The 18,560-nt window shown below is 40.4% G+C and overlaps 3 protein-coding genes across 5 annotated transcripts in view; 1 reads left to right on the top strand and 2 right to left on the bottom strand.

Annotated features, from left to right (window-relative positions):
• mib1 (MIB E3 ubiquitin protein ligase 1) overlaps positions 1-3,199 on the bottom strand; it is a 52,919-nt gene extending 49,720 nt beyond the window's left edge. Inside the window, exon 1 of the mRNA XM_034104552.2 lies at positions 3,057-3,199. The gene's annotated coding sequence lies outside the window, so the exon portion shown is untranslated. The remainder of the gene's footprint in view (positions 1-3,056) is intronic.
• On the top strand, positions 1,209-12,739 carry abhd3 (abhydrolase domain containing 3, phospholipase). The gene is made up of 9 exons (XM_034104553.2): positions 1,209-1,599; positions 3,803-3,966; positions 6,043-6,225; positions 7,366-7,411; positions 8,533-8,645; positions 9,078-9,251; positions 9,663-9,711; positions 9,802-9,967; positions 10,578-12,739. Exons 1-9 carry the CDS (start codon positions 1,432-1,434, stop codon positions 10,769-10,771), a joined length of 1,257 nt encoding a protein of 418 aa, XP_033960444.1. The 5' UTR covers positions 1,209-1,431; the 3' UTR covers positions 10,772-12,739.
• Positions 12,740-14,441: 1,702 nt separating this feature from the next.
• greb1l (GREB1 like retinoic acid receptor coactivator) overlaps positions 14,442-18,560 on the bottom strand; it is a 54,749-nt gene continuing 50,630 nt past the window's right edge. For all 3 annotated transcript variants that reach the window (XM_034104272.2, XM_034104271.2, XM_034104273.2), the window contains 2 exons: positions 17,798-17,936; positions 14,442-16,850 (listed from right to left, as the gene is read on the bottom strand). In XM_034104272.2, the coding sequence (XP_033960163.1) occupies positions 16,687-16,850; positions 17,798-17,936 (303 nt within the window). In that variant the 3' untranslated portion in view covers positions 14,442-16,686. The remainder of the gene's footprint in view (positions 16,851-17,797; positions 17,937-18,560) is intronic.

The following is an 18,560-nucleotide window of genomic DNA, read 5'->3' as shown; positions in this document are numbered from 1 at the left end:
ACCTTTAACTGTTCATAATCAATACATTTCTAAGTTGAAGTGTTATTTATATCAGTATATAATAGCCCACTCTCTAGCTCCGGGAAAACATTACTGTGGGCCCCTTTTGAACTTGTTTCCAATCTCGTTTCATTATGTAAGGATTAAGCAGAAATGCACCTTAAATCATATAAACTCAACATGAATTTCATTTAAATAAAAGCGCTTAAACAGTTACCCACGGTCCTTCAATACTAAATGGGGCCCCAAATTAAGCAATATGTTGCCTTAAGGCGCCTATAGTGTGCTTCAGTGGTGCATACAGTAGTCCTACAAACGCATTCTCAGTTAATTAAATTACCACCATCTAATTGGTGCCCCCTGTGGGCCTGTAGCCCCTGGGGTAGCTGCCTTAGTTGATAATCCAGTTGTAATGTGGATTACCACTGCAGCAAACACGTTACATTGTTTAAGAAGCTGAAGAAGGTAATGCTGTCAGTGATTGAAGAAGAATTCAGATGCTTTACTTTGAGTAAAAGTACCATTATTATCAAAATACTTCACTACATACATGTAAAAGTCCTGCATTCAAAATCTTACTTATGTAAAAGTACAAAAGTATTATCAGTTAAATGTACTTGAAGTATATAAATCTATCTATAAATGTGACATTTATAGATACTATTGTTGCATTGAGTTACATTTGACTGTTATAGACAAAAACAGTTCTGACTTTTTGTAAAATAATTAAATAATATTACTGTTTTGTCTTAGTTAATCCACTATTTATATTCTATTTTATGTGTACTGTATTTACTTACACTATTGTATCTGTTTTATTGTGTTGCACTGTTGGAGGAGCATGTGACCTATAAGATTTTCATCGACATAACTACACTGTAGCTATGTACGAATGACAATAAAATCCTTGAATCTTGAATCACTACTTTAATTTTTAGAGATGCATTTTGTTAAAAGTAGCTAAAGGTGGTAAATACATGTAGTGGAGTAAAATAACATTACTTTTCCTTTGAAAGGTAGTGGAGTAAAAGTATACAGTACCATAAAAGGGAAATACTTAAGAAGTACAGTAGCCCACTTGTGTAAATGTACTCAGTTACTTCCGAACTCTGAATGCTGTCATTGCACCTATCTGTTGTCATTGTCTTTTGGCTGAGTTCAAGGGGAGGCTTTCCAGGCTGCATCTGCAGAGCCGCAGGGTGCACCTCCCCCCTGTCGTCTGCAGGGAGCGACAGCCTGCCTGCTTGTCTGTCTGACTGTACATAGCCGGTCATAAAGCGCCACCGCTCTGCAGACAGCGTTATATCTCCCCTTATATGGTCCCCTTTACTATTGTTCCTCCTTCACAGTGAGCTCGCAGGCAGACACAGCTGACTTTCACCCGAGCTGGCCGCTGTCCTTGCAGTACGAGGATAAACAGGAGATCTTGCAATGATCTGGACTGAGCTGGACTTCAATTTCAACATTTTAACTAGGGACCTCTCACATTATCTGGAAAATCAAGTGAAAGTTGGGCTTTTTGGATCGGGGTTAGGACTGTCTCTGGTTCTGGGCTTTAGCGCAGCGTACACCTGCTATTATTTGCTTTCAGTAGCAAAGGTAAGTCATGTTTTATATAACCTGATTTAGAGGGACTATTATGTGCATTATGGTCCTGCATGTTCAATAAAAACCGCTGTGCTTGTCATGGTGGAGCATCACTTGCCGGCCGGGTGATGGTGTTGACTGGGGCTCCTGCTGATGGAGGTCTCGATTATGTTGCATCTGTGCACCAATGTGCAAACGTTACACATGTGGGATGGATCTCAGGCAGATCGGATGCGCACATTCATCTAAAATTGATGTGCACATTCATCTACATCCATGTGCAGCACTTATGTAACAACAATAAATCAATCCCCTGCATACAGTTGGATGTCGGCATTGACCATGCTAGGCTAACGTTACTGTATGTTAGCTAGACATGCCGTTTCAAGGCTTTCTGCGCTGCATGGTAAATTGCCGTCATTCATCATTTCATGGAAAGCAGATGCACGGTGTTGGTTTTATGTAATTACAAATCCCCTGCTGAATAAGATTATGCACGAGTTAGATGACATATGATGACATATACAATGACATATTAGTAGAACCAGGAATATCTTTTTTTATAGAAATGTATTATGTGAGTAAACATATTAGATAATATGTTTGATTTGTCAATTAGATTGCTGGATTTATTAACAATCATCCTACCATTTCTCCAGTGGAATGGCCTTAATCAAAAAAGGAAGCTACTGTAATAGACGATGCCTTTATTAGATGTGTGTAGCCTTTATTTATTTACTTTATTTCTCATACTGTAAATGTGTTGCTTTTATTTCTTTCCTTTATTTATTTTTTTAAATTTTATTTATGTATATATATTTTTTAATTTATTTCTCATACTGTAAATGTGTAGCTTTTCTTTCTTTCCTTTATTTCTTTCTTTTCTTTTCTTTTCTTTCTTTCTTTTTTTTATTTATTCAGATCTACCTCAGCACCAAATCCCTCCATAACCCACCCCTTACCCACATCGATTCCTGTCCACAGCTATTAAAACTTGGATGCAACATAACCTCCTCAAACTGAACAGCAACAAAACAGAACTCCTCCTAATCCACCCTCAGCAAGGTCACTAATATAACTCTCACCATCGATGGCACCATTGTTTCCCCCTCCAATCAGGCACGCAACCTTGGCGTAATCTTTGACCCCACCCTCTCCCTCGAACCTCACATCCGCCAAACAGTCAAAACCTCATTTTTCCACCTCCGCAATATTGCAAAAATCCTACCCTCTCTCACCCGCCCCGCAGCCGAACGACTAATCCATGCCTTCATTTCCTCCCACCTTGACTACTTCAACTCACTTCTTTACGGCATCAGCACTACATCCCTCAACAGACTCCAACGGGTTCAAAATGCAGCTGCACGTCTCCCATCCTGTCCCATCCTGTCTCCCATCGCATCAACTACAAAATTCTGGTCCTCACCTACAAAGCACTCCACCATCTGGCCCCCCCTTATCTCACAAACCTTCTCACTCCTTATCAACCCCCACGGTCCCTCAGATCCACCGCAGACGGACTCCTATCCATTCCCACATCCACACTCTGCAGCTTTGGGGACAGAGCCTTCTCAGTGGCAGCTCCTAGGCTCTGGAATTCCCTCCCCCAAGATCTCAGTGACTCTGAGTCCCTCACAGTCTTTCAGTCTCGCCTCAAAACACATCTTTTCAACTCTGTCTACCCATAAGCCCCCCCCCTCTCAATCAACTTCCTCTTGACTGCCTTTTTATTTTTTACTTACTTGTTTGCCTGTCCTTGTTTGCCTACCCTCCCTCATACTGTAAAGCGTGTTTGAGTTGTGAAAAGTGCTATATAAATAAAATGCATTATTATTATTATTTAACCAGGTGAAAATCCCATTGAGATCAACGATCAAAGATAAAAACCTTTATTAGTTGTTGTTATGCAATACTAATGAAGGCTTAACGTTTAATGTGCTCTTTTAAAGTATAATAGATGAAGCAGATGTGTTTCTGTTTAAAGAATTATTTGGTCTGTTTTGAAGTATTTATGTTTATTTCAGAAACCAAAATGCAAGTTTTAATGCAATTTAATATTTTACAACATATGATGTTACAAACATTTCTAAGAGCTAAGCTTCATTACATGGAAGGATCCGCTGTCATGTAATGAAAAGTCAAATTAATTAAACCCTGAGGCAAAAATGAAAAAAATAACTTGTATTTTCACCCTTACTTTCCCTGTCTGTCGCAGAAGCCACAGCTCATCTCCGGGGGTAAAAAGTTCTACCACTTTCTGAGGGAGCAATGTCCGGTAGTGTCAGAGACCTACTACCCCACCTTTTGGTGCTGGGAAAGCCGCATCCAGACTTTACTGAGACCGTTTGTCACAGCCAAACCAGGGGTTGTCTACAGAAAGTAAGTCTTCACCATGACTGACGTAACACAAGTTGTATTTTCCCAATACATGTATCTTTCCTTGCAAGTAGACACGCCTAACTAGTTTAGTATGTGTATTTGACCTCATTAAGAGAGTGTGAGCTGTACAACAGCTAAAGTTCAGGTTTGCAAAAGTACAGTGTGTGTGCTTTTATAGTGACAGCTTAATTGTTTTAATTGATTTTTAGAGTAATTAAATGGCACTGCAGAATTTTCCATGCCCACAGCGAAAAGCCTTTAAAAATAATCTTTGTCACCAAGAAACTGCCATTGCGTATTTCTTGATATCTTTGTGAACAGTTTCACAACTGGAAACAAATCCTAGTCTTGTTCTTAGCAGAGTTTCAAAGGCTCAGAGGAGAAATAAATCTTTTGTGTCACGATGCCGGCTTAGGCCGCCCTGCGTGCCCTTTGATAATGTACACTGTGTTCAAGATTAATTGCAAATGCATTCCTTGCCCCCTTTGCACATGCTGTAGAGGGGATTAAACTGAATTAGGAGAGACTTATTTCCATTATTAATACACATTACATATTTATTCACATTACATTCTCACATCATGTATAATGTATTCACTCACTATTTTCAATGGCCTCTTTGCCTGTACAGTATGATTGTATGATGCGAGGTGGTTGTCAGCCAGGTACCCGTGGTTGGATCAACCCAAATTGTCTATATGAACTTTTGTCCATAGCTGGAAAAGTTTAGACACTTAATCAAAAGTTTACAATTTTTCTTTTTGCGGCAGTTTTTATCTATTCAGTTTAATTACTATTACTGTAGGGCTGAGCATTTACAGTTGCAAGAAAAAGTATGTGAACCCTTAGGCTAAAGACTTCTTCAAGAGCTAATTGGAGTCAGGAGTCAGCCAACCTGGAGTCCAATCAATGAGACGAGATTGGAGGTGTTGGTTAAAGCTGCCCTGCCCTATAAAAAATACACACCACTTTTGAATAATACGTACAATACGTAAAACACTGAACAAGAATGGAGTTCATGGGAGGACACCACGGAGGAAGCCACTGCTGTCCAGAAAAAACATTGCTGCACGTTTGAAGTTTGCACAAGAGCACCTGCATGTTCCACAGCACTACTGGCAACATATTCTGTGGACAGATGAAACCAAAGTTGAGTTGTTTGGAAGGAACACACAACGCTATGTGTGGAGAATCCAAAGGGTTCACATACTTTTTCTTGCAACTGTAAATGGAATTTTATCAAAATAAGGCAACATTATGTTTCAATATACATACTTGTAGTGCTTCAGAGATGTCCTGGCCTACAAATCGCAATTTGATATTTTCTTGTCTCTTCTGCCAAGGTGATAAATGTTCACATAATGCACACAGACTCATCCGTAGAACTGATAACAGACAGTAGGAGTATTCACTTAAGTTATTAACATGTTTCCTCCGGGGACAACACTACGTCCCCCCATTCCATAATGAAGTTACCCAAGGACGGACATGTCTTTTAGTCGTTGGCTGTCAGGGAAATTCCAGTCATCTCATTGTCCGATCAGAGGATTAGCATCAGTGCCCCTCCCACTCTATGCACTGGTCCCTCTGGATTGGCCCTGGCTGACCTTAAGGTCTAACTTCCTGTGCATATTTCATGGCGTTTCTGTAATTTCATTCTGATGTCTTTCCCGCCAAGTTGGCTCACTGGCTTCTGTGTGTGTGCAGTGCAGGTTTTAAAAGGCACTTGCGCTGGTACTGAATGACCTCATCTGCCAGGCTAGGGTTTTAGAGCAAAGAAATTGATTGACTACCAGAACCTCCTGGTGCAATGCCCTCATCCACTGACAAGATGGTCCCAAGGGAAATGAGGCAGCTGTAAGTGAGCGCTCTGCTCACATATCCAATTCCCCTTTGGGAGTGCTTTTGATGGATGCAATAAAGGAGTCACTTCACCTAGAACTAACTAGAAATGACTAATTAGGCAAAGAATGCAACCGGAAAGAGAAGATGACGACGTATATGTATTTGAATGTTTGAATGAGACAAATTAATACTTGTCGTGGCTGATTTGTCGTGTCCCTCTCGTCTCTGCAGTGAGCTTATTAAGGCACCAGATGGAGGACAGATCTCTTTGGATTGGTTTGACAATGATGACAGCCTCTCTCATCCCGACCCTGCCACCAGGCCCACAGTCCTCCTTCTCCCCGGGCTGACCGGCACAAGCCGAGAGTCCTACATCCTGCACATGGTCCAGCAGAGCCGGGATCTGGGCTATAGGTGGGTGGTCTTGGCTGGATACCCTGGCACAAATCCAGCGCTTAGCACAGATGCACTGAATCACACATCTGACACTCTCTGTCCCTTATGCTCTAATTGTCCATTCATCTACACATATTTTGTCCAATCATATATTGGAATGTCTTGATTATGTTTCGGCCTTGAAGCCTTTTTCAAGATCAACAAAAGGTCAATGTGACACCCACTGTTCCACTGATTTGGTTACTATTGCATAATGGGTGACTGAGTTCCAGTGCCTTGGGGTTATGTCAGGTGAAGTGCACAGCTGAAGTGATTAGCTAAGCTTCGTGTCAAGAGCAGCTTTTTGTAAATAGCCAAACGAAGCACAAGCTTGAAGAGTTGCAGAGGGAGGCACTTTTTTCCTCCCTTCGTCCCTTCATCTCTCTCTGTACTCTCTGCACTCATTCTTTCACCCAGAAAGCAAGGCAAACTCAGCATCTTCCAGCCCCTGTCTGTGTAGCTTAATGAATTACAGCTTATCCCGGTACAAGCTTTGCAGCTTAGCCCAGTCCAGCCTCCGTATCTATGTTGCAGTGTGTTTAAGAACACAAACACACACACACACTAAAACACACCATCTAGTCCCGCCCTGCCGCTGAGTTACACCAACCAAAACAGGACGGACTCCCGATAATGGATGACAGGAGGGATGCTGATGTCTTTACTTTACAGTAGAATGCTCTTCACGCAGCTGTGCTTCTGCATAAATAATAATAATAATAAAGATATTTGGGACACCATGCTCCTTTGAACATGAAAGTTGGTAGCTTGTAGCAACAGCAAAAAAGCTAGCGTAACCTTATTAGAGCCTGTACATTTGTTTCAACCTTGTATACATGCTTTTCATTAAAAGGCGAACCCTACAAATGAACGTATTCGTCTTTTTGTCTTTCAAATGACAAGAAATTGTGAAAACTGCCCCAAGGTGACATATTTAAATCAGATCAACTCATCACCATGAGACAACAACCCAAAGATATTGTTTTCAATTCAAGCTACGCTTTTATTAATGCTGTTACCAGAAAATAGTTGATCATTTATTCTCTGATGATTGACCCCTTGACTTATCTCTGCAGCTCTATTCAAACTTTTTTAAGAGATTCATTTTGTGCATTTCAGATGCGTGGTATTCAACAACAGAGGGGTTTCCGGTGAAACACTGCTGGTAAGAATCTAACATGTGTCCTACTTTTCAACCCATCCGCACTGAGGTGCATATGTGATAAAAAAAAGCTTTTTGAGTACAGTTGTTTTTCCCTTTGTCAGCAGAGTTGTCCTTTTCATTGCCTTAACCAGAACAGAGCATATTTCTTCCACACGTGCCACAGAGGGAGCTCTGAGCAGATGCTGGACAGACAATGTTGTTGCATATAAGGACTAAGTTGCAGGCAGATATTGTATCTTAATGCAGATACACAGAAGTATGACCTCTTCCAGCACGTGCTGTTCTGACACCTGGCTAAATCTGTCCTGATACACATGGGTATATTTAGCTAACAAAAAGCCAGAGCTCTGAGTGCATAGCGAGCCCACGGTGTGTTATGTCCCCCCCCTCTCTGTCTGAATGTCTTTGGAACAGAGGAGCATTCTTTACGGACAACTGTATCACCCTGATACCATCCTACCATCACTTCCATACATAGATCTCATTCATGAACAAATGCTGTCTCTTTACAAGCAATCTAATGTTCATCTTTGTGGGTGTGCATTTTGAATCAGGGGCTGTGACCTGCTGTTGTCTTTGCCATATTCTGACTCAGCTGCAGACAAAGGGGGGGAAACTGTCGAAAGAGCCAAGTGTCATTGGGATTGAAACTGTATTTGAAGTCAGAGCCAGCATTTAGTTGTCTCAGCTGTCCTGAGATTGGAAAAAAACAAGTTTAAACCCAAAGACCTTGGCACTGTACCAATTGCTGGCGGTAAGGCGTGCGTTTTCTCCCTCATTTCACTTAGACATTGTGCTACATTCTATGCAAATTATACAGCATTTGCATGCTCCTGTGAGTGTTTTCTCTGTGTCCACTTAGTGTGAATATCGTCCATTGTTTAAATAGGCCAGAGCTTTGGTTTTAGAATGACCCGCAAAGGTTCCTATGTCGCCCAGGGAGATTGTGTCTGCTACATATTCGTCTGTAAGCTCTCTGTGTCCACGTGTCTACTGTATTTATCTACTGTATATGCCATGTATGTTTGTCTCACACATGTCTACTGTTCATGACGTCATACGAGTTACAATGCATTTCCAACAACAGAAATAAAAGAGCGCTGTCTTTTGGTCCCACACAGACGCCGAGGACATACTGTGCAGCCAACACAGAGGATCTGGAGACTGTTATTGAACACATACAGAGGACGAATGAAGCTGCTCAAATCATGGCTGCTGGAGTATCTATGGGCGGGTAATAAAGCCACTCTATGAAATGCGACACCCACAAATCACCTGACTATTTACTGTAGAACTCACTCACATGTACTTGTTCAGTTAGTCAGGTCGTTGTATAACTCTCTCTCTATCTGTGTCCTCCTTTAATATTAAACACTCCCAATGCTTATGGGGTTATAGAAGTGAAAATAGATCATATTGGTATTTCTTATTGCCATTTCTTTAATAATATCTTTCGATATCCGCGTTAGCCTAAACAATGCAGTGTCATTTAGGTGCTTTATTATGATCCCAGTCGTCATTGTAGCATGCCAAAAAAGGTGCTTTTTACTGCACAGCCCTAATCCATTGAAGTGAAGGATTGGTAAAAAATGAAACAAGTTCCAATAGCGTTTTTCTTTTTTCTCCATCTGTCCCTACCTCTCGCCCTCTCTCCATTTTTTTTCAGGATGATGCTGGCCAACTATTTGGGGCGCAAGGGTCATAAGACCTGTCTGAAAGGGGTGGTGGTCTTCTCAGCAGGCTGGGATGTGTTTGAGTGCACTGCTTCACTGGAAAAACCCCTGGACCGCTTCCTCTTCAACTCTTACCTCACCAGCTGCCTACAAGCCTCTGTGGACAGGTCAGCCTGAGCTGGATTACTGCAGCCGCAAACTCGCTGCTAATGCTAAGGGTTACATGTTTAGGGATATTGAAAAACCCCCATATTACTTATTTAGATATTACAGTTTTTACACTTCAATTTTACAGGCAAAAGTGCTGCTGTGTTTTTTTATTTGTTAGCTGATGAACAAAGCATTGTAAAAAAAAAAGTCTGTGGACACTTACCAATTTTCATACCCTGAACACGTGTCCTAAAATGGCCATGATATAAATGCACAATAATGCATTGTTTGGTATTACTTTGAAAGTGAGCTTGATTGTTGTCATAATGCAGTTGTAACCTTGTCAACATGTTTAGGTACATTTTCAGCTGCAATTCATTTCAGCTCATAGTAGTCGGTGACAGTTTTATTTGTAATCTCCTCTGCAGACACAGACCAGTGCTTGAAAAGTGTTACGACATCGATCATGTCATGAAGGTTAGATTATTTTTGGTAGAACTTTGTCACAAATGCTAGTCTAATTAAACAAAGTTGCCACATTGTAACGAACTTACCTGATCCCTACAGGCAAAGACCATCAGAGAGTTTGACGAGAGGTTCACCTCCATTATGTTTGGTTATTCCACCAATGATGACTACTACCTTGATGCCAGTCCCGTCCACAGGCTGAAATCTGTGAAGGTGCCAATGCTGTGTCTGAATGCTGCTGATGATGTCTTTTCACCGTCGCATGGTGAGTCCCAGCCCCCTCACCAGGTTGTCTGTACAAAACCTTGTTAGTATGGATTGGATGCGTTAGAAAAGCTAATGTTAGCTAATGTTAGTCTAAACAATAAGGGGCAGTCACACATCATGTCTACCAAGGACCTTTGTTGCATCATTTCTTCCCTCTTATTACTTTTTTTTGGGCGGTGGTGGTGAAGTCGATAGGGACTTGGCTTGGGAACTGGAAGGTCACCAGTTCAAGTCCCGGCAAGACCAAGTGCTACCGAGGTGTCCCTGAGCAAGGCACCGTTCCCCACACTGCTCCCCGGGCGCCGTTCAAAATGGCAGCACACTGCTCCTAACACTAGGATGGGTCAAATGCAGAGAAATAATTTCCCCACGAGGGATTAATAAAAGTCCATCTTATCTTATCTTGTTAGTGGCTTCTTATTTTCATCTAAAGTAAAAGACAGAGAATCAGCACTTTTGAAACAGGGCTGAAACAGAGGGGTTTATGGGATGCGACAATGCATGATCTGTTTGGTATTTTGAGCCAAACACTTCAGAGACATGTTTTGTATCTGAGACATATAATATATTGATGAAAACCAGTATAATAGGGGACCTTTCCTTTGCAGCCATTCCAGTGGAGGCCGTGAAGCAGAATCCTAACCTGGCCCTGCTCATTACCTGTCACGGCGGCCATATTGGTTTCCTTGAGGGCCTGTGGCCTCGACGGAGCACTTACATGGACCGAGTCTTCAAGCAGTTTGCCAAGGCGGTCATTGAACAAGGCACCGGACTCCAAGACCTCTCCTGTTCAGAGAACTGAACAAAGCGTTCCTTTAGTTGTACTTCCTCTCTCGTATGTTACTTTCCTTCCTTCCTTTCTTTACATTTTCAAATGGTTTGCCATCCATCTTTACTTGCTGCATTCCATTCTTTATAACTTCCATTTTTATTCCATTCTTGTTTTATTTCTAACATAATTCCTTGACCTTTTTTTAACCTCCATCCTTTATTTTCTCTCTACCCAGCCCTATTCTACTTATTTCCTTCCTTCTATGGACTTTATCTTTATCTTTGCCCTTCATCACTCCATCCTATTCTTCCTCCTGCCACAAGCAAAAAACGATTGTTCTTATTTGAAAGGCACATCTAATTGGATGCAGCATCTGTGTTGCATTCAACATTAATTAATTTATTCCGCACAGTTACAAGTAATTGTATGTAACGTTCTAGTGGTATACTTGTAAAAAAAACAAGCAAAGCTGTTCGTCACTTTAGAAAAGCTAAATCTTTGTCCATCTCATTTAGTTACATTAGCTAGCTAACAAATTAAATGCGTTTACCTTGTGCAATCAATTTATTTGTAATATAACACAAGTACTGTACATGAAAATTCAATCATCTTTATTCATGAACCTTTAGTAATTGTGTCAGTAGGATTTTAGCCCTCAGGGATTTTATTTATTTACTCATACTTCCTGGGTAAATTTGTTTAGTCAATCATTGTCCTTTAATTTGTATTTCCCTTAAAAAAAAAGTAGAAGTTTATATTATTGCTTAATTAATAGTTTAATATCTTTGTAAATGTGCTTATTTTCTTTTTAGCAGAGAGTTAGCTAAGAAGATATATGCCACTTCAAGTCTACAACTTGCAGCTGATTAGCTTAGCTAGACTTGAAGCAGGGGGAAACAGCTAGCATGGCTCTATCTAATGCAACCAAACTACAATCACTGGCCCGCAGATTGTTTTATACCTTATTAGAACTCAGGCTAGTAGTTCCTACAGCTTCCTGATTTCATGCTAAGCTAAAGTTAGCTTACTGGCTGTTTCATGTTTAGCGTAGGCCTACATATGAGAAATATGTCAATCTTCAAATCAAACTCTCTGCAAGAAAGCATATTGGCGTATTGCCCAAGATGTCGATTTTCTCTTCCTTTAACCTTCTGCATGCACTTTTATTTTCACATATTCTACATTTACGCACACCAAAAATAGTTGTATAACATGGAAAATAATTCATTAATGACAAGGAATGTGAAATTGCACTATTTTTGTTGATATTACCATGCCTCTAACTCCTTAACGCAAGGCACTTAATTTCATTTGATATTTGAACGTTTATCCCAAAGGCCGAACAGAGCAGTATATGAATTCCATGAGGTTTTCTTTGTGAAGATGTTGGTGGTTAGTTCTGTAAATGAGTCTGAGGGTACTAGAAACAGTGATGAGAAGAAACTAATGCACATGGGAGACAGTGAGTGTACATATTGGCTGTCTGAAGTGGTGGATGTTCCTTTACAAGATGCATAGTATCGTTAATGGAACCTGGTTGTCAGTCGTTTATTGATTTAGTTTCGCCAACAATGATCAAGGGGCTGGTTACCGCGTATGAGTTGGGATCGATGAAGCGATCAGATCTGACAGGCGGCCAGACTTTCAGTAATGCACTGCATGAGGGAATTTGACTTCCTGTTCCTGTGGAATTGTTGGTGTCTTTGTTTTGCCAACTTTTTGTCCATTAAGTAGCACGTGTGTCATCATCATCATCATCATGTCCTTAACCTTAACATCACTTCTGTAGCACAAAGGACATGTTTGTTTTCATAGAATGCTGCATTTCATTTTGTAGAAGACGAAAAAAAAAAAACTAAAGTTCTGTCTTACGTGTGTGCAGCAATAAGATTTTAAATTAAAAAATAGTCTCTATTGTATAATTGCAAGTATATGCACATTATCACCATGAGTGTAATATGCTGTATTTAACAAATTATTAAACAGAGTATAGGTGCATTTGTCTGCTGTCTCAAGTGATTCTGCTTGTAATGCATTTTCTCAACAGAGTATATTGGATTGCCCGACTGCCCATGTGCTGCAGGTTAGAATAATTGCCTGCCTTTTGTAAGCAGTTCTATTTCAACTCTCTCCGTCTGCCTACAACAAGAGGGCTTTACACCTGTGACTCAATTCTGATAATATCCAGTCAAAAGCTCAGTCACGTAAGGGTGTCGAGCTGACGCTGGACGCCAGCCACGGTCACAGACTCGTCCCCTGAAGTCAAGGCATTTGACAGTCTACCACTTGAGCTGGCTTACTGCATGAGCAACGTGTCACTGCAGGGTCCCACTCCCTCTCCTTGTTACATCACAGTGTAGGGCGTTTGCTCCCTGGAATTGACTCACTCCACACTCACAGGCTTAGCTGCTGATAGGATATGCATAGCCGCAGTAATGGATGTGATCCACCAAAGGCAAACTGTAATCCCCCGGCACTCCATTTACCTTCACCCCAACCCCCCAATAAACCCGCAGACAGATGAGCTTTGGTTTTAGGAAGCCAGAGAGTAATTAGAGTAGACTGCCAAGAGGGATGAGTGATTTGCTGTTGGTTACCCACTATGAAAATTGATATTATGTGGCAGCAATCCCCCTGTTATAAACGTCAACTGATGTAAAAATGTACATTGCATAATTACATAGTGACATATCATTACACAAGCAATGTTCTAAATATTAAATAGAAGGATTTTTGGTTTGGTACAGTGATACTTTTAATCACATTAGTGTTTGAACGTGGATAATAATAATTCCTGTATTGCCTAAGGACTTAATAATTGAAAAAACGATGTCAGAATTATCGAGGGACTTTTCTATCATTTTCTTTCAAAGCGTTTGTTTAAATAACAGCTAAAGGAATCACACGTGAAATTGAAATAGGAAGCTGCAACACATGTAAAATTGCAGTATATTTGAACCAAAGGTCAATCCTGACATGGTGTGTTGTTGCGACTGAAAAAGTCAATAACCCTTTGCACTCTTTTGAAGCATTCTCCACTTTCTCAAAATGAATCACATTGGGACATTTAAAATCCCATGGGCTTCGTGCACAACATCTTTATGCTTTTCTCAAAAGAGCAATAATGAGGCGCCAGATCAGCATGCCGGCAGCTCTGTCTTGCCCTCTCTTCCTTATCCTGTCTTGCTGGCTGAAAATAGACCTGTATTATCACACAGGGGTTGGAGGTTGATGGAAAGTGTGCTCTAATATTACTTTGCAGGAGCTGAAATAGTCCCGTCCCTGGACCAACAATGCCCCTGTGCCCTAACAGTGAAGGTCCTATAGCCTCCATCATGAAGCCATGTTGTGATAACTATAGTCACAGTGCAAAGCTACAGAGGTGCCAAGTTAAAACAGAAATTAGGAAAGTAGGTGACAAGGAAACAAGCAGGGTCCTGGTGTTCACTCTTTAAGAGAATAAAAAGATTTAGGGTTAAATTGACGAGGATTTCAAATCTCATGCCAAATACAGGGCTGCATATTCAGTATGTTCTTATATTCACTTCAACAACATGCTTTAGAAGAGAATTAATGCACTTGCATCAGATCATTCAGCAGTATTGGGAACCTTAACTAAGTCCACTAAGATAAAATAAAAATCATGCGGCTGCACAGCTTGAGTTTTTACAAGGTGAAACCATATACAAAAAGAGACACATGATTTTAGAAGCCATTTTATTACATTCATACATTTTCAACAACAATAGCCTTAAATGTCATATGTTCACAGCCCACAACCACCATGATAAACATGAGGTAGATCACCCGGACACCAAGGCTAACACTGGGCTGCACATGGTTTTCAAACACATTTCAGTGAAGATTGTGTGAGCAAGTTGCATATTAAGTGTTCAATTATTCAAAAGAAAGACACATTCTACGGACCATTGGAGTTTAATTTAAAATGTTGATCACCAGTCTTATATTTGGACTAATTTGGGGGCGTGCAATTAACAGTGGGAAATATATTTTTTCTGCTGGCAACTAGTGCAAGTTTACATTTCCTTCCCCCATTGACATTCAATAGATCTAAGAATCATTCTTTGGCTCTTGTGCAAAGCCTTCACGGATGGTTTTGAAGAGGACAAACTCCCTCATTTTAAGCGAGCTAAGCATGCAATCAAATATTACACTTCAATATGATTATCAGTCCAAAATGCTTGTCAAATAAATAAGAATCCCTCATGGACCTGATTTTCATTTTCAATAAAAATCCAACACAAGAACAGGACGGGATACAGATATATGGTTAAGGACACATCTAGGTAGATTCTTTTTGCCATTGCAACATCAAATAAAATGCAGAAAGACGTCATGACTGAAACAGACTGGCAGAAGTTACACAAGACTAAAAAAACATCAGTAACCCTCAGTGGTTTTGGGAATGATATAATATATTAATAATGTAAACAAAGCTTTAAACAGTACAGTAGTACGAAATGCAATTATTTCATTTTGCTTCAATCAGACAAACAACACTTCTTCGCCTCACAGTTAAATGGTTTCTTCATTCTTATTGGTCCAAAAAAATAATGACTTAAGCTGTGACCGTATGAAACGTCACCTAAGGCACATTCTTTGGACAACCCTGCACATAAACATACAAAAACATTCTTCTTTCAAGCATATGAAATGATCTGGTCAGCTGCTTTCGACAGTTTGTAACCCTTTCCTTGATTTTCCTCTGTTATGGGGACAAAAGGTTGGCAGATTGTGAGTGTGGATGGTAGCCATTACCATCTACTTACAATAAACCTCAGAACATTGTAACAGGAAGTGAAATCCCAGGCACAGTCAGTAGCAGGATATTTGGCAGTGAAGAGGCTTGTTTATCATATGGCATTTACTGACTTTATGTGATTATGCTAAAATACCCAGTATTCAAGTCAGTAGATGCCTAACCACAACATATGTAATTTAAAACATACCAATAAACTAATCCCACTTCCATGATGCTCAGCCTGATTGGCATAAAATATTAACAGATATGTTGAAAAAGCAAAACAACACAGATAAGTCTGTTCTAGACAACACACCTGCTTCAAAGCTGTGTAGTTAAGCCAACACACACTATTTCTTAAAAGGACACAACTTGTACTTTACTCTAGTTGTAGTCAAAGTCTTTGGATAAATGAATGTGTCAGTCATTTACAGACTAAACCACACTCCTATAGCTCCCCGTCAGAAGGATTATCAGTGCCACATAAATATTTTTTGAGGCACAAGAAAAAAGGAGTCCCCATTTTCCTTTGTGTTATGATTCAAATAGGCTACAGGCCATTCTCTATGTTGATATTTATTTAATGTAGTGTGTTGACTTGTCAATGAGCTGTGTTTGAGAGGCAGAGCAGGCGAGGAGGTACAAGAAAAGCGAAGGGAAAAGGCAAGGTGCAGCTGAGATGTCTTTAGTGCCAACATAACTTAATGCCAACAATACACGGTGAGCTAACAGCTTCAGCGACCTCCCTTTGATCTCCCTTTAAAACCCTGAGATAAACAGTATATCCAGAAAAGGACATACTGCTGTCAAAGTACATATATTTATGTACAGATACATTCTTCAAATAGTCACATCATTGATCTGGGATCGTCCATTTATGCGAACATCAAAACAAATAAAGTTCAGTTTCAGCTGGGCTTTTTCCACATCAGTCTTTTCTTTTGTAGAACACAAACTCGAGTGGAGACCAACCCAGCGTCAAGCAAAAGGTAAAACAAGCACCGACCCTGTTCAGAGCCAGGCATAGTGCACATGTGTCCACCTTGGATCTCGGGTTCCAGCTTTCCCCCTCTGCCCTTCCATTGGAAAGGCAAGAATTACGATCGCCGGCTCGTTTGGGATAAAGTATTTCCTCCTTTTTCATAGTGTTTCTGCAGCCGAGCAGTGGATCCATGTGTCAGGTTCAAACATGGCAGCCAGTCAGAAAGTAGAGGGGCCGGTCCTCACTGCAGTTGGCGGTCTGAAACTCGTCCCGCAGGCGGAACTGCCACTCGTCCTCCAGCTCCAGTCGGACGATGGTCTGACGCAGGGAGCTCCGGTCTTGGCAGATCACGCAGAGAGTGGCGCCTGCGGACATGAACAAGACTTAAACAAATTAGTCCCAGAGTGTAAAAGCCCTGTTATAAACCCTTATACACTTGCTTGCTGCTTATTTTATCTACCCAGGCTTGTGATATATTTATTAATCTATCTGGACCCGCACTGCGAGGGGGACCCAAGTTCCCATCAGCAAAAACACATCGGTTTGCTATCCTTGCTCCAAAATGGTGGAATGAGCTCCCCATTGACATCAGGACAGCAGAAAGCTTACACATCTTTTTTTTTTTCAACTCATCTTTTTTTCAACTCTTCACTCGACTTCACATCGAGTAATAAAATGAAAAAACCCATAAAAAAGTACTTATTTACTAACTAAGCACTCATATACTAACTAAACACTTATATACTAACTAATCACTTACATACTAACAAAGGACTGGCTTATCTAAAGCCAGTTGAGTAGCACTTGAAATGGTTTGGCTCTATGAAACCTAATGGACTTATATGATTCTGTTTTCTTCAAGTTTGTATCTTCTTGGTCGAATGCACTTATTGTAAGTGGCTTTGGATAGAAGCGTCAGCTAAATGCAATGTAATGTAATATGCATTAACTTATGAGTACAAAAAGGCAACAATCACAGAAAGACACATGGACACATATATATACCTAGGCATGCTCAAGACAGTTTCCTCAAATACTACATGTTATTGATGATTTATAATATTATCTTGGCAAAAATAAAAACATGATTTAAACTCTTGAAAAGGACAAAAGTTTTGTTAGCAAACGTTTTTGTATAGATAGGACCCCTTATTTTCAATAAAGTATAAAATAAATATTTCTCCCATTATAATTCCTTAATTTGTAAATCAGCTTATTGTGAGGGTTGTTTTTCTCACATGACAGAACAAAAACCAGTGTGGTGTCAGAGTCAAAATCTACAGAGGCAGGGCCCAAACTACTGATGTGTCACCTTTGAGGAAGCGGAATTTCTTGAGGAGTCCAGAAATGACGAAGGAGTCACAGAGGTAAAGCAGCAGGCCGCTGAACAGCACGCCCTGATGGCTCAGGTTAGTGGAGTGTGGACGAGAGTTGATGTAGCACACGGAAATCTGGGACAAAAGATATAAGGTAACATCAAGTGACGTTTCTTAGCACACAGTTCATTAAAATATCCCGATGAAACCGATATAATGAGCAATTGGAGCTAGTGTATAGATTGAAATGCGTGGAACATGATTTATTTCCATAACAGGAGAAAATGCAAGTGCAGAAAATGTGCAGAGAAAGTCACCTTACGTGCAGAAACGCACATCAAAACTCTGCACTGCTAGCATTCAGTGTTTGCACATATGCGTTAATGCAGGTCAGAATGTTCTTAGCAAAACAGATGGTAAAATAATGCAACGCGTTTCTCTGTGGTTTAGGACAATTATACAAACTTCAGGCTTAGAAAACCTATTAAACTCAGTCAGTATGTTTTCTCAGCAAAAGCTTTAGAAATTCTCCTGAAACAGTAGTCAAATATGTACAAAGCTTTTCACAATAGTTTGATCTTCCTATAGGGCAGGGGTGGGGAACCTTTTCCCTCTCTTTCAACATCCTCCGAGGGCCGTACAAATTATTGACCTCTGCTTACAAATACTAAAATCACAGCCCATTCATTTCGCCTTTCTATTATGCTGTGCAAAGAAAAAGCAACACACACACACACACACACACACACACACACACAC

This window comes from Pseudochaenichthys georgianus, chromosome 17, assembly GCF_902827115.2.
Source record: "Pseudochaenichthys georgianus chromosome 17, fPseGeo1.2, whole genome shotgun sequence".
Classification (NCBI taxonomy): domain Eukaryota; kingdom Metazoa; phylum Chordata; class Actinopteri; order Perciformes; family Channichthyidae; genus Pseudochaenichthys; species Pseudochaenichthys georgianus.
The sequence above is the reverse complement of the archived record's forward strand: the minus strand, read 5'-3'. Positions and strand labels throughout refer to the sequence as shown.

What these genes read in the sequence shown, in the direction of transcription:
- abhd3 (XM_034104553.2), top strand. Translation starts at nt 1,432, where the DNA reads ATGATCTGGACTGAGCTGGACTTCAATTTCAACATTTTAACTAGGGAC. An exon ending in ACATCGATCATGTCATGAAG is followed by an intron (nt 9,712 to 9,801) that starts GTTAGATTATTT and finishes TGATCCCTACAG; the next exon opens with GCAAAGACCATCAGAGAGTT. An exon ending in TGTCTTTTCACCGTCGCATG is followed by an intron (nt 9,968 to 10,577) that starts GTGAGTCCCAGC and finishes TTTCCTTTGCAG; the next exon opens with CCATTCCAGTGGAGGCCGTG.